Source organism: Sinohyriopsis cumingii, chromosome 17 (assembly GCF_028554795.1).
Source record: "Sinohyriopsis cumingii isolate HCF-2022 chromosome 17, ASM2855479v2, whole genome shotgun sequence".
In the NCBI taxonomy this organism is placed as follows: Eukaryota; Metazoa; Mollusca; class Bivalvia; order Unionida; family Unionidae; genus Sinohyriopsis; species Sinohyriopsis cumingii.
In genome coordinates, this window is record NC_142977.1 from 116,157,388 (window position 1) to 116,173,270 (window position 15,883).

At 35.8% G+C, this 15,883-nt stretch overlaps 1 protein-coding gene across 4 annotated transcripts in view; it reads right to left on the minus strand.

Moving 5' to 3' along the window:
• The window catches only part of LOC149779717 (septin-5-like), a 145,560-nt gene that overhangs the window by 25,339 nt on the left and 104,338 nt on the right, over positions 1-15,883 (minus strand). For all 4 annotated transcript variants that reach the window (XM_089940574.1, XM_089940575.1, XM_089940573.1 and 1 more), the window contains exons 4-5: positions 13,500-13,623; positions 5,819-5,953 (exon numbers count right to left, since the gene is read on the minus strand). In XM_089940574.1, the coding sequence (XP_089796700.1) occupies positions 5,819-5,953; positions 13,500-13,623 (259 nt within the window). The remainder of the gene's footprint in view (positions 1-5,818; positions 5,954-13,499; positions 13,624-15,883) is intronic.

Consider the following 15,883-nt stretch of genomic DNA (forward strand, 5'->3'; position numbering starts at 1 on the left):
CAGGCAACTGCCCCAATATCTCTTGAACATTTTTCAAAGAAAAATTACAGAACATACAAAAAGTGTAAATTTATCTGAAATCAAATACAGTTTTTAAGATAATATGTTGCATTTTATACTGTATTAACCCCATCCCCCATCTAAGGTTACTGTATGATTCAGGATGAATAGGTATTTGTGACTTGTCAGGTTATCATATTTTGTTTTATAGGCACTGTTCATGAAGTCATGAATCATTGAGAAACTTTGTTCATCATAGTTCAAGAATATGTTAATGCACTTGTTCATGAATGATGATGATCCAATTTGTGGACTGTTTTCAGTTCATGCACATTCTAGAATAATTCATGAACCTTTTGATGAACTTTCATGAATGGTTCTTGAACCAAGTTCATGAACAGTTCATTCATTATTCATGATCATTTCATAGGGGCGTGACACTTGCAGCTAGGGGAACACAAAAAGCTTCTGCAGCCTTGGGTAAGCTTGCAGTGAATGAATAAACTTGAACAATGGAATTAAACTTAATGTTTTGGCAGAACAGATTTGTTTTCCACTGCATTGCAACTATAAGATTACATTATTTAATCATTTAATATGCAGATTACTTCATTGGAATGAAGTAAAACTTTGCAATATATTATGATAATATGGTCCACCAGAAGCAGTTGAGTCAAATATGCATTTTTGGACAGGGGCCTTCGGACTCCCAGACCCCCCACTCCCTTCACATTTTCAGGGTTTTTTTTGGAAGGGGGGAAAACACAATCATGTCTGATTTTTGAAAGCCCAGATGCTTGTAGCAAGAAATCTCTGCAAGCTTGCAACAAGCTAGTAACAAGCTTGTGCAAGCTAGTAACAAGCTTGTGTGTACTTACTGTACAAGGTAAATAAATAACAAGCTTGCGCATGCTTATGACACTTTTGTTAAATAAGCTTGCACAAGCTTGCTGCAATGTTCCAAATACAAGCTTGCTGCAAGCTTTATAAATAAGCTTGTGGCAAGCTTTAAAACAAGCTTGCAATTTTGGTTTGCGCGCGCTGTACTTCAGTAGTTTCCATCAGTAAAAAATGTGTGGACATTTCCATGTCACTGTCTAACAAACTTAATGATACTAAGATGATGCTTTTTTTTCCATGACAAAAATATTTTCTTAAATTTTTTATGTGTAATTGCCTTTTATTCTATAATATTAGCATGATTACCATAATTTTGTAAAACAGGGTGTAAGGCATACCTACGAACTTTTCAAAAGCCAAGATGGGAGACTGAAGAAAAAAAAAAGATATTACCTAAAATCGGGAGGTTTTTCATGGCATTTTTAAAGACTTGTTTTCACTAAATATTGATTGAACTTCCTGGTCCAATAAGCGTGAAATTCACAAAAAGACTTGCCGTTTCTCCCTGTGACATGCCCTATTTTCCCCCAGGACATGCCCTATTTTCATATTCTGGTCAGCTGTGGTCAAAGTGCACAATAGCTAAAGATTAGTCTTGAATAAAGCCATCATGACTAATTAAAAGTTAATCCTTATCCATGCAACTATTTTGTGAAGCTGCAGTCATATCACTACAATGTCTGCAGTGTAACAGTTTATAGTGATGTCTAGCACTGGAGCATCATGCCACAGACATGTAGCATGATGTCCCACCCAGTCATGTTATATTACACAAGCACCAGCAACTGATTGATAAATAAAGGATTCCAAATTCTGCTGAACTAAAGGTACCAAAATAGCCAGCCTCATGGCACTGTACATGTGTCAACTATTTTCTCCTCTTTGTACCGCTCTGGTGGCCTAGTGGTTAGAGCATCTGCCTCGGATGCAGGAGGTCGTGGGTTCGATCCCCGGCCAAGTCATAAAAAAGACTTGCAAAAATGGTACTAACAGCTGCCTCGCTTGGCGCTCAGCCTGGTGTCAGGATAACATGACTGGGTGGGACATCATGCTACATGTCTGTGGCATGATGCTCCAGTGCTAGACATCACTATAAACTGTTACACTGCAGACATCGTAGTGATATGACTGAATAATTGTTAAAGCTACGTTAAAAATCCAAATCACAAACACACACAAACTCCTCTTTGTATATCCGACCTTATTCCCTCATTGTCAACTCGTAAAGCATTTAGTATTGTTTATTACAAAACATGTATTCTGAATTAGTTTTCTGAGGACACATTAGCTGCGTGGTATGTATTTTCATTCCTTTTAATTTAATGATGGTAATTAACATTGGTATATACATTACAAAAATGCCAGGTGTTTACTTGTGTAAGTTTCTTTCATGGGAATGGTGCTATAGCATATGGAGTTACAGCATTTGTAGTGATCATTCTTGGGACTGAAATTAATTGTGGACGATTTTATTGTTGTGGTTTACCTTTTTGTTCAGGTTAATTTTTTTAAAATATTACTACTGTTGAGGTAAAAAAATTAATTTATGTGAATAATGTTTAAACTTAACATTCTATTTCGCGAAGAAGCGAATTCTTTAAAGTAAGGCAATTATTTCTTCACAACAATTCACATGTGATACAATAGAATATGAAGGACTTTTCTTGTTTAGAAGAAATTAAAATGGAAGACAATGTAATAATCGGGAGTTCTCTGCAAAAATCTTAAGATATTATGAATTTGGGAGGTAAGCATGTAGCGACCTCAAAAATCCGGAGTTTTTTTCTCTCCCGGCATGAAAGTTGACAGGTACGGTGGAAGGCTGCTTACATCAAAGCAAACTACAACTCAGCTTTTATGGTATTAGCATTAAACAGTATTGTCATACTGGAATTATATTTTAATGAGTTAGGTATTTACTTTTTCAAAGCAAAGTGAAAATGTCATTACCGGAGCACTGATATAAAATGTCCGTTGCAATAATGCATAAACAAAACAATAGAGTCAAAAGGGAGAGGCAGTGTTACAGCAACTCACGATTGCTAATTTCTTGTCATCATTTGATCAAATAACACACAAATCTAAATTAGGCAGAAACAATAAGAAAACAGAAAATTAAATAAATTACTTTTCAAACAAGTTTATACCATTTCTTTTTAATAATCATGCATGCCATCCTCGAGATAATAAATTAGTATACACGTAATTTTTTTCAATATAACTTTGCCTAAATAAATGCATTTAGAACTTACCGAGTGCATGTTGAGATGTCTTGGAGTTGTTGGTTGGCTTATACATGGGTCGTGCACTTCTTAGTATCTATACTTGTTTAGTTTGTAGCTCAGCTTAACATGAATGGGCCTTTACGTGAATATATACTGTATATCAATACTTTTCCAGCTCCAATTAAACTGATAATAACTTAAAAATATCATCTTCATCATCATTGTCACTATTATCAGCTGTTATTTGCCAAATGAAATATTCATCTGAAGATGAACCACATCAGGAATCAGCCATTTTGGGGTTTTCCAAGTAGCCCATATTTTAACCATGTATTTGTAAAATGTCCTTGATGCAGGGTTCAAACTATGACAGATTAAGCATGTATTTGTAAAATGTCCTTTATGCAGGGTTCAAACTATGACAGATTAAGCATGTATTTGTAAAATGTCCTTGATGCAGGGTTCAAACTATGACAGAATAACCATGTATTTGTAAAATGTCCTTGATGCAGGGTTCAAACTATGACAGATTAAGCATGTATTTGTAAAATGTCCTTTATGCAGGGTTCAAACTATGACAGATTAAGCATGTATTTGTAAAATGTCCTTGATGCAGGGTTCAAACTATGACAGATTAAGCATGTATTTGTAAAATGTCCTTGATGCAAGGTTCAAACTATGACAGAATGCTTATTTCAAGGCCCAACATGCCAATCAAATTTAGTTTAACAAGGATTTGTAATTTTTTTTACAAATCGTCAAGGAATTGCTAAATTTGTAATTTATGTGCAATGCCGATGTACAAGTGATTAAATATGCAAGGAATATTCAAAGTTGGTGATGTCATCAAAATGCACTGTTTAACACATTAACCCCTGGAGCTTTTTGACATTTTCGCCTGAAAATCGAGTAGGAAACACATTTTGAAAGCTATTTCTGAATAGACTTGAAAACACCAAATCCCCGGTCATCTTTCAATAACATATTGCCTAGTTGTGTTAGAAACATTGTTTTTCATTTGCTATTTGACTCGCGCATGAGCAGAAGGGTAAAAGTTCTTTTTTTTTTTTTTTTGCTAAATGAAGCCATTATTTTTGTATCGAGACCACTCTTTATTCCAAATGCCCATCTTATCCTACTTTTTGCAAAGGCTCATCTGTCTGTTTGCAGTTCATACCAGTTTGCCTTAGATCTGAGACCAAAAAGTCTAAAATCCGGACACAAAATCGGATTCCAACCACGGGCGAATTTTGGCTAGAAAAAAGTCAGGTCCAAAAAATGAGTTTTTGTTATCTGTATTTTGTAGTGCAACTAGATATTCCAGATTATTTGGTATCATTGTAGAGCTACATCTGTCTACCTTTCTATAATACCACCCACTTTAGTGTATCATGCATGACCATGACGCTACAGAGTTTGGCAGTAGGCTACTACCTCCTGCCATGTTAAGTCATTGCTAGGGGTTAATGTGTTAACAATCACACATGTAAAACCAATGTACCCAGTTGCTTGCCTGAAAAATACAGTGTCCAACAAATGCGATGATACCTCTACCAATGGTGTGACTTGTTTTGCGATAAGCACTTTGCCAGTTAAATAAAAATTGTATACTGAGCAGAGTACATTTTTATATGCCCAACCTTAAACTAATTTGCAGAGTTCTTGCATATCACTACTCTCCAAGTGCACAAATTGGTACAGATTTCGTGCAACTCCCAAATTCATGCATTCCTGCAGAATCGCTTTACAATGTATCTGCTTAAAAAATGAGAAAAGTATGGGTGAATTTGGGATCCAAATCTTCTGCTATGAGACTCTATTGTCTTGGCAAAAAAAGGGAATAATATTCTAATGTTTTGATTTACTACAGCTGTCCAAATCACTGATCTTTTTGATGTCAATGGTGTACTCTTTATTTTTTAATATTAGGCAGGTTGATGTGGTATAAAAAATGTGGGCATAAAACTGGCCATTCCACCCTACAGTACATTCATTTAGGACCAACTAGACCATGGGACGAATATGTTTGAAGATTGTAATGGCAAATCCTTACATATTCAAGTCAGCTCCAATACTGGCTGCATGATTATTTACTCACTGATGATCATCTGGTTAGTCACACTCAAGGATAAGTTTCTCTTCAAGTAAGTGCAATCAACGTACCCATGACCATAAAGTCAAGACAGCAATGAACTTGTGTCCACAATATAACTTACCCATGACCATAAAGTCAAGACAGTAATGAGCTTGTGTCCACAATATAACTTACCCATGACCATGAAGTCAAGACAGCAAAGAACTTGTATCCGCAATATAACTTAGCCATGACCATAAAGTCAAGACAGCAATGAACTTGTGTCCACAATATAACTTACACATGACCATGAAGTCAAGACAGCAATGAACTTGTGTCCACAATATAACTTACCCATGACCATAAAGTCAAGACTGCAATGAACTTGTGTCCACAATATAACTTACCCATGACCATGAAGTCAAGACAGCAAAGAACTTGTATCCACAATATAACTTACCCATGACCATGAAGTCAAAACAGCAATGAACTTGTGTCCACAATATAACTTACCCATGACCATGAAGTCAAGACAGCAATGAACTTGTGTCCACAATATAACTTACCCATGACCATGAAGTCAAGACAGCAATGAACTTGTGTCCACAATATAACTTACCCATGACCATAAGGTGAGATAAAGTAAAGACAGCAGTGAACTCTGGTATCCACAATATTTTTACGGTTCACACCGCTCTCTGCTTTGTAGTACTGTTCAAATTGCCTGTCAATGTACTGCACAACTGGTAACCAACTGAAAGAAACAAAATGAGGTCAAATAGACTTGTATTTCACTTTCAAAGTATTCACCAGCTTTATGATCATTGAACTGGTTGGTCAAAAAGCGTGTAACATGTACTCTTAGTATTCGCTTCATCCCTTTGTGAACAAATGGGGGTCATGTAGTGCTACAACCCATTGTGAACAAGTGGGGGTCATGTAATGCAACAACCCATTGTGAACAAGTGGGGTTAATGTAATGATACAACCCACTGTGAAGAGTAGTGATACAACCCTTTGTGAACAAGTGGGGTTAATGTAGTGCTAACCCACTGTGAAAAAGTGGGGTTAACGTAGTGCAACAACCATTTGTGAACAAGTGGGGTTAATGTAGTGATAACCCATTGTGAACAAGTGGGGTAATGTGGTGCTATAACCCATTGTGAACAAGTGGGATAATGTAGTGCTATAACCCATTGTGAACAAGTGGGGTAATGTGGTGCTATAACCCATTGTGAACAAGTGGGATAATGTGGTGCTATAACCCTTTGTGAATGAGTAGTGCTACAACCCATTGTGAACAAGTAGGGTTAATGTAGTACTAGAACCCATTGTGAACAACTAGGGGTAATAGCAATACATATTAAATGTCAACATAAAACTACAAAAGGTATGGGTAATATAGCAATATGTATTAAATGTCAACATAAAACTAAAAAGGTATGGGTAATATAGCAATATGTATTAAATGTCAACATAAAACTAAAAAGGTATGGGTAATATAGCAATATGTATTAAATGTTAACATAAAACTAAAAAGGTATGGGTAATATAGCAATATGTATTAAATGTTAACATAAAACTAAAAAGGTATGGGTAATATAGCAATATGTATTAAATGTTAACATAAAACTACAAAAGGTAAGGGTAATATAGCATAGCCATTTTGAACAAAGATGGGGAAACAGGCAGTCTAACAAAGAGTACCATCTGTAAACAAGACAGACTCAAACCTACCACTGAATAATGCATTGGCAGATCAGGGTCAATGTTAATTGCTCTTTTGATTACTCCTAATAAAATGCATAGACCCAGTTCAGCCAGCACATTAGGCAATGGCAGATATAGGTTCCAATTATAATTGTGAGTATGTCAGAGAAGAAATGAGTCCCTATAAGGGACTGATGCTGTACTGGGTGAAAACCCCATGTAGGAGTGGGGATAATATTTTCAAGATGGTCACAATCATGGTAATATGGAGGGTTAATCATTTTCATTTAGGACCAAGTAGACACCATAGGAAATATTCAGATGAAAACCTCATGTAAAAATGGCTTCCCTTTTAACATTTTGAAGCAGATGAACAAAACTTTATAAGATGTCCTTTAGTGAAAACTGATTTATGATATAACCATTTCTTCAGGGGAAGTAGTACTAACAAGCTTTTCAAGAAGACTGCAGAGGCAGCCATATTGGACTTCAATAAGCACCAATTTCATTTAGGACTAAGTACAGATCATAATAAACTTTTAGTGGAAACTCCATGTTGATAAGATCATCCATTCAAGAGGAGTAGCAATAAAAAGATTTTCAAGATGGTCTCTGTGTGGTGGACATATTGCATGTCAGATTGGTACCATCTGACCATTGGTACCATCTTTTGCATCCAACTGGAAATCGTTAAGAAATCTTTTGGTGAAAACCTTGTATCAATGTAACTTTCCATTCAGGAGGAGTTTTGACAAGACTTTCAAGATGGCTACCATGGTGGCCATACTGGACATTAAATCAACACCGTTTGCACTGAGAACCATGGAGACATCATAGAAAGCCTTTTAATGACAACGGCATGTTGATACGACTATCAAAGTAGGAGGATTAGGAATAACACAACTTTCTAGACAGTCACTATGGTGACCATACTAAAGCCCAGATCAGCAACATTTTAAGACCATGAAAATATCACAAATCTTTTGATGAAAAGCCCATGTCAACATGACTTTTGTTCAGGAGTAGCAATAACAAGAAACGGCCACTTTGGTGGCCATATTGGATGTCAGATCAGCACAATGTACGCTTAAAACCAACTGCACATTCTACGATGTCATCTGGTGAAAACCCATGTTAATATAACTTTCTGTTCAGGTGGAGATGTGATAAGATTTTCATGGTGGAAATATTGAAACTTAGATATGTACCATTTTATTAAGGATTAAGAAGTCTTTTAGTGAAAAACCTATGTAGATATGACCAATCTTGTACAGATGTAGATATGACCAATCTTGTACCCATGTAAATATGACCAATCTTGTACCCATGTAGATATGACCAATCTTGTATCCATGTAGATATGACCAATCTTGTACCCATGTAGATATGACCAATCTTGTACCCATGTAGATATGACCAATCTTGTACCCATGTAGATATGACCAATCTTGTACAGATGTAGATATGACCAATCTTGTACGGATGTAGATATGACCAATCTTGTACCCATGTAGATATGACCAATCTTGTACCCATGTAGATATGACCAATCTTGTAGGAGTAGTGATAACATGATTTTCAAGATGGCCGTAATGGCGGCCAAATGGGACCCCAGATTAGCAACATTTTCATTTAAGACTAACCAAACATTAAAAGAAGTCTTTCAGTGAATACTCCATATTGATATGACCATCTGTACAGGATGAGGATAACAAGTTTTTCAAAATGGATGCCATGGAGGCCATCACACTGACAACGTTTTCAAGTAGACATCATAAGAAGTCTTTCAGCGAAAACTAAATGTTGATGTGACCATCAATTCAGGAGAAGTAGCAATAACAAGAATTTCAAGATGACTGGATGTGTGAGAAGCACCATTTTCATTTAATAGAATGAACTAGACAATAGGATGAAGGTTCAAGGCATTCCCCCAAGTACATTAGAAGGAATAGTGATAGCATAACAGTTCTAATGGATGGACAAACAGCATATCATCCCATAAGCCCAGTACAGCAAAAGGTGTGTAAAACTAAGGCTAATTATGGCTGAATATTAATATTATTCAAGTACAACCATGAAGCGGTCATTCAAATGGAGCAAAACACTTTCACGAAGGCTTCATAAATGCCAAATTCTGAAAAAAACTGAAAATGAAAACTGATTTTAAGTACCGGTAGTTACTCTTAACAAGAAGCTTTGTATCAAAATCTGTATCAACTCAATGTAAAGGATTTCCTATGTGTGTATCAACTCAATGTAAAGGATTTCCTATGTGTATATCAACTCAATGTCAAGGATTTCCTATGTGTGTATCAACTCAATGTAAAGGATTTCCTATGTGTGTAGCAACTCAATGTCAACGATTTCCTATGTGTGTATCAACTCAATGCAAAGGATATCCTATATGTGTAGCAACTCAATGTAAAGGATTTCCTATGTGTGTATCAACTCAATGTAAAGGATTTCCTATGTGTGTATCAACTCAATGTCAAGGATTTCCTGTGTGTAGCAACTCAATGTCAAGAATTTCTTATGTGTGCAGCAACTCAATGTAAAGGATTTCCTATGTGTGTAGCAACTCAATGTCAAGGATCTCCTATGTGTGTAGCAACTCAATGTAAAGGATTTCCTATGTGTGTAGCAACTCAATGTCAAGGATTTCCTGTGTGTGTGTATCAACTCAAGGATTTCTTATGTGTATCAACTCAATGCAAAGGGTTTCCTATGTGTGTAGCAACTCAATGTAAAGGATTTCCTATGTGTGTAGAACTCAATGTAAAGGATTTCCTATGTGTGTAGCAACTCAATGTCAAGGATTTCCTATGTGTGTATCAACTCAATGTAAAGGATTTCTTATGTGTGTATCAACTCAATGTAAAAGATTTCCAATGTGTGTATTAATGTTTGGTGTCATAAAAATACTGTGTCCCAACATATACAGTAAATAAGGCATTCAGTTGCAAAGGCAATCCTAGATAGCTGGGCAATTACTTTTAACTATTTTTCATAACAAACGTTTAGCATGTTGAAAACTCTGCCAACAGCATAGCTTGCCTTTTGGTACACAGTTAACTAGGCATAGCTTGCCTTTCGGTACACAGTTAACTAGGCATAACTTGCCTTTTGGTACACAATTAACTAGGCATAGCTTGCCTTTTGGTACACAGTTAACTAAGCATTTTGTACTGGAATTTAAGCAAACAGCAGAAGCATGCAAAATTGCATAGATGTCAACATGTATGGCTTACCCGTAATTTGTATATTTTTTCTATTTTCGTCAGTGTACAGTTGTACAAGAGTTTTGTACGTTTTTTCGTACAAATTCTTTTTCTTCATTTTGTGTGCATCCAGAACTCTGGACATAATTTTTTTCAGAACGAGAATTCAACGAGATCGGCGGTTCAAAACAGCCAATCAAATTATACTCAAAACCGCACTTTTCCTTTGAAAATGAAACCAGTTTCATTTCATGGTTCAACTCTTGTGTGCGAAGATCTTGTCATTTATCACTCAGAAATTTGACACTTGGATTTCTAATAATGACTGACTACCTACCTCTGTAGTAAGTTAAGTTTTCTTATTTTATACATTATTATTTTATTATTTATACTTATTACTATCAAATGCATAATGTTCACATCAATTTTAATACTTTACATAGTGTGGCAGTCATGCTGGTGTAACCGTAATTCGTCTGACTTTTCTGTGTGGAGATAAAGTCGATTTATTAACATTTTTAACAATATACTAATAAAAATGGTCTCCTGAATTTAGCACCAGCATTTTATCGTGCTGTCATAGTTTTGAATTAAGTTTGTCAGATACATAAAGCAAACAGGAAGATGCATTGCCATAATAATGGCATAGTACAGATACTGAGTGACATCATTCTCGTGGCTCGAAAATATGTAATGCTGCCAACTGATATTAACTTTTTGATCAAACTCGGCACACCATATAGCAAATTCATAACATAACCTTTCAAACACCAGATACACAATTTTAACAGAAATGATCAACAGCTTACGAAGTATAAAATTTTGGACTGTGACTTTGCCAAAAATTTTTTACTGTTAGATTTCAATTTTTGGATAGCTCCTGATGTAATATTTTGGGGTTTATGAGTAAAAGTATAAATTCATGACACATTAGTAATCGTGAGATCTTCCTCTATCACATGTCAAATCTATAAAAAAAATATTTTTTATTTTTTTATTTCTTTCTTCTAGTTGAAATATTCCATCCATCAAATGGCTGAGCCTAACTCAAAGAAATGCAAGCCTGAAGACACTGACCGAGATCGTGGCAAGTTTGAACAGGCTGATAGGATTAAAGTCTTTCCTTTCAATGTAGATGTATCCAAGTTAGGATCTTCCCATGCTTTTTGTAAAATATGCAGTAAAGACATTAAAATGGTGGCATTGGGCATATTTGATCTGGAGGAACACTTCAGGACAAAGCTGCATGAAAGAAATCTTGAAATGAAGGGAGCATCCATCAAAAGCTTATTTGCTCAGCCAAAGCAGGAAGATGATAGTGTTATAAGTAAAAGGAATGAAATAAAGTTTCAGAAATGTAAATAATTATGTAAATATGTGTAAAAATACTTTGTGTATAGCGTGTCCCCCCTCCCCATCTCACCTGATGTCGTTGAGTAGAATAACAGACTGTCTTTTAAAATAATTATGTCTCTCTTTACATGATTATATGTTAATACAGTAGTCCTCCTCTTATAAGGCACCCTAATTGCAACAAGAAGTGGCCTTATAATGAGGGTGGCCTTTCTAGAGGGGGATGACAAAAGCGAATAGTAAATACATATGAAGAAAGTCACAACTACATTTAATTCTAAAACATTTAATATTTTCATTTAAAAATCACATGCATGTTGTGAAATCAATGTGAAACGAACTGTTTCATCATTTTCAAACAAATGTTATGAATAACTATTGATATAGTTTTTAAAGTGTCTTTAAAATAATGCTACAGATCACATCATCTGTCACCAGCAGACACTAGAATACAATACAGATGTTCCTAAGAATTCTTATGCTTGACAAATTTATCCAGTCATCTGTCCCATGCTTTCTACAGCTTTTCTTTTATCTTTTTAAAGAATGTTTTGTGTCCAAAGAATTGTTTCCCTATCTTTCATGATATTATTTATCTGAGTCTTTCCAACATCAAACTTTTCTGCAAGGATCCTCAAACTCTCCCTTTTCAGTCAGTTGAATTACCTTTACTTTTTCTACTAAAATGAGAATGTTTATTTTCCTCGATGACATGTTGATCTTTTTGCAGTAACTTATTCCAATGTTGCCAACTGCAAGACTGATAAAACTATTTTTCTGCATTTAAACAAATTGCCATGTGTTTTTAAAGGAAGTGATCTTGTCATATGATTCATTTTTCATAGCCTGGTACCCTATTGTTTTTATACATTTCTTTACACTAAGCGAGAGAAGCCAATGGCTTCGTTGTTGTTGTTGTTTGGTTTAACACCATTTTTGAGCACACAATAGGCTTTGCATGGCGGCCAGTATTAATGGTGGAGGAAGAACCCTGGAAAACCCCGGGAAGAACCACCGACCCACAAGAAGCTAATGGCAAGCTTTCTAGCATACCCACATTGGTTGAATCCTAGACTCGAACCTATGCAGACAGAGGTGAGGTGGCAGTGATCCGTGACGGAGAGTGCTTTAGACCACTCGGCCACTTGGGGCCCCCCAATGGCTTCGATATGTACCATTAACACCATGTAGATCTGACCTCGCTGCTGTTAGGATTTGTAATCTCGACAATTATTGTCAGTAGTAATAGCCACTAATTATCAAAGTGAACAAGCTCAACATCTTACTAAGGGAAGCCATGAAGACTATTAAATCATTTTCCTGCTGACTTGGGTATTGTACATCGATACTGCCACTTCTCAGCTGTTACTACTGTTCAATAATTGTAATCTTAACAATTATCAGAGTGACTAAACCGGACATCTTATGATAACACAGCAGTAAGGCTAATCGGATTACATGTACTTACCCTTTTGTATGGATTAAAATTTTAGTCTTTCTTGGCTTTATGGAATAAATATGGCTTCTCGTGAGGCGTAAATGATAATATTAACCTTAGTGGTACATGTACTTTAGTCAGCACTTCCTTCAGTAACAAAAACCTGACATTGGGAAACAGAAATCGAATTACTTAACACACGTTATGAATAAAATACTGATTCTGGATACATAATAAAATAAAATGTGGCCGCTTGTGAGGGGTAAATTTTATATTATTGCACTAATATGTTAGCCACTGGTTGTATTAGAGGGGTGGCCTTTCTTGAGGGGTACTTTTGAACACAAACTAGTTGATGCCAAAGAATTCTGGACGTAAGAAGCAGGTGGTTGCTGGTCGGGGGAGCCATTCAAGATGAGGACTACTGTGCATGCAAATGAACACAAAATGAATTTTGAAACCATAGTTCCTTCCTGCAAGCAATAAACCAAACCTTAAGCATATACATAGAAGATGACATAGGTTTAAACAAGCTGAACAAAATATATTACTTATGGGAAGAAATAAAAATGAATTCATACCTTTCCTCTGCATTGATGGCATCATTAAAACCTGGTGTGTCAACGACAGTCAGTTTTAACTTAATTCCTCTCTCCTCGATCTCAAGCTCCTTCTTCTCTATGTTCACTGTCCTGCTAAGTCTATCTGCCAATAGAAGATGATGTGTTAGCATGGTAAATCCTGCTAAGTCTATCTGCCAATAGAAGATGATGTGTTAGCATGGTAAATCCTGCTAAGTCTGTCTGCCAATAGAAGATGATGTGTTAGCATGGTAAATCCTGCTAAGTCTGTCTGCCAATAGAAGATGATGTGTTAGCATGGTAAATCCTGCTAAGTCTGTCTGCCAATAGGAGATGATGTGTTAGCACAGTAAATTCTGCATGGCAAACAAAGAACAAGTGTCTCTTGAAGGAACTGACACTCTTTGAGCAAAAAGAATTTCCAGGAATTCAAGATAAAACCATTTCTTCCTTTTAGGTGTTCAAGTGTTGAAACCATCTCTGATATTATTTAGTGATAACAATTTGCTGCTGTGGTATACATAATGGATGTCTTTTAATGAAAATCCAATGATATAATGATCATTCATTCAGCAGGAGTTGTGATAACAAGACTTTAAATACAGTGATCATGGCAGCCATTTTGGATGTACAACTGGCACCATTTTCATTAAGGACTTGGTGAAAACCCCTACCATCATCATCCATTCATTTGGAGTAATGACAACATTTTCAAGGCAGTTATTGTGGCAGTCATATTGTATATATGACTAGTACAATCTATTAGTCAAAATCCCATATAGATATAGCCAAAGCGTTTGCAGAGGAGTAGAAACAACAATATTTTCAAGATGTGACTTTTCATTCAGTAGGCAGAGCAATAACAAGATTTTCAAGATGGCTGCTGTGGTGGCCATATTAGATATCAGACTGACACTGTGGTGGCCATAATAGATATCAGACTGGCACTGTGGTGGCCATATTAGATATCAGACTGGCACTGTGGTGGTCATATTAAATATCAGACTGGCACTGTGGTGCCCATATTAGATATCAGACTGGCACTATTTTCATTGAAGACCAACTGGATATTATAAGAAGTCTTCTGGTAAAACTTAATATGACTTTCTGTTCAAGTAGAGTAGTGATCAATATTTTCAAGATGGCCACTTTGTGGTGGCCATATTGGATGTTAGATCAGTGCCAATTTTTATTTAGTACGAGCTAGACATCATAAGAAGTCTTTTAGTTCATATAACCATCCATTGGAGGAGTAGCAATTACAAGATTTAAAACCCCATGTTGACATAACCATCCGTTGGAGGAGTAACAATTACAAGATTTTCAGGATGGCAAATGTGGCAGCCATATTGGATTGGCTAACTTTTCATAGGACCAGCTAAACCCCATAAGAAGTCTGAAACCCTATGTTGATATGATCATCTATTACCGAAGACAATATGATTTTCATTGAAGCTCATCTAATCCATAAGAAGTCTGAAACCCTATGTTGATATGATCATCTATTACCGAAGAAAATATGATTTTCATGGAGGCCCATTTAATCCATAAGAAGTCTGAAACCCTATGTTGATATGATCATCTATTACCGAAGAGAATATGATTTTCATTGAGGCCCATCTAAACCATAAGAAGTCTGAAACCCTATGTTGATATGATCATCTATTACCGAAGAGAATATGATTTTCATTGAAGCTCATCTAATCCATAAGAAGTCTGAAACCCTATGTTGATATGATCATCTATTACCGAAGAGAATACGATTTTCATGGAGGCCCATCTAAACCATAAGAAGTCTGAAACCCTATGTTGATATGATCATCTATTACCGAAGAGAATATGATTTTCATTGAAGCTCATCTAATCCATAAGAAGTCTGAAACCCTATGTTGATATGATCATCTATTACTGAAGAGAATATGATTTTCATGGAGGCCCATCTAAACCATAAGAAGTCTGAAACCCTATGTTGATATGATCATCTATTACCGAAGAGAATTGCTAATATGATTTTCATTGAGGCCCATTTAAACCATAAGAAGTCTGAAACCCTATGTTGATATGATCATCTATTACGGAAGAGAATATGATTTTCATTGAAGCTCATCTAATCCATAAGAAGTCTGAAACCCTATGTTGATATGATCATCTATTACCGAAGAGAATATGATTTTCATTGAGGTCCATCTAAACCATAAGAAGTCTGAAACCCTATGTTGATATGATCATCTATTACCGAAGAGAATATGATTTTCATTGAAGCTCATCTAATCCATAAGAAGTCTGAAACCCTATGTTGATATGATCATCTATTACCGAAGAGAATATGATTTTCATTGAGGTCCATCTAATCCATAAGAAGTCTGAAACCCTATGTTGATATG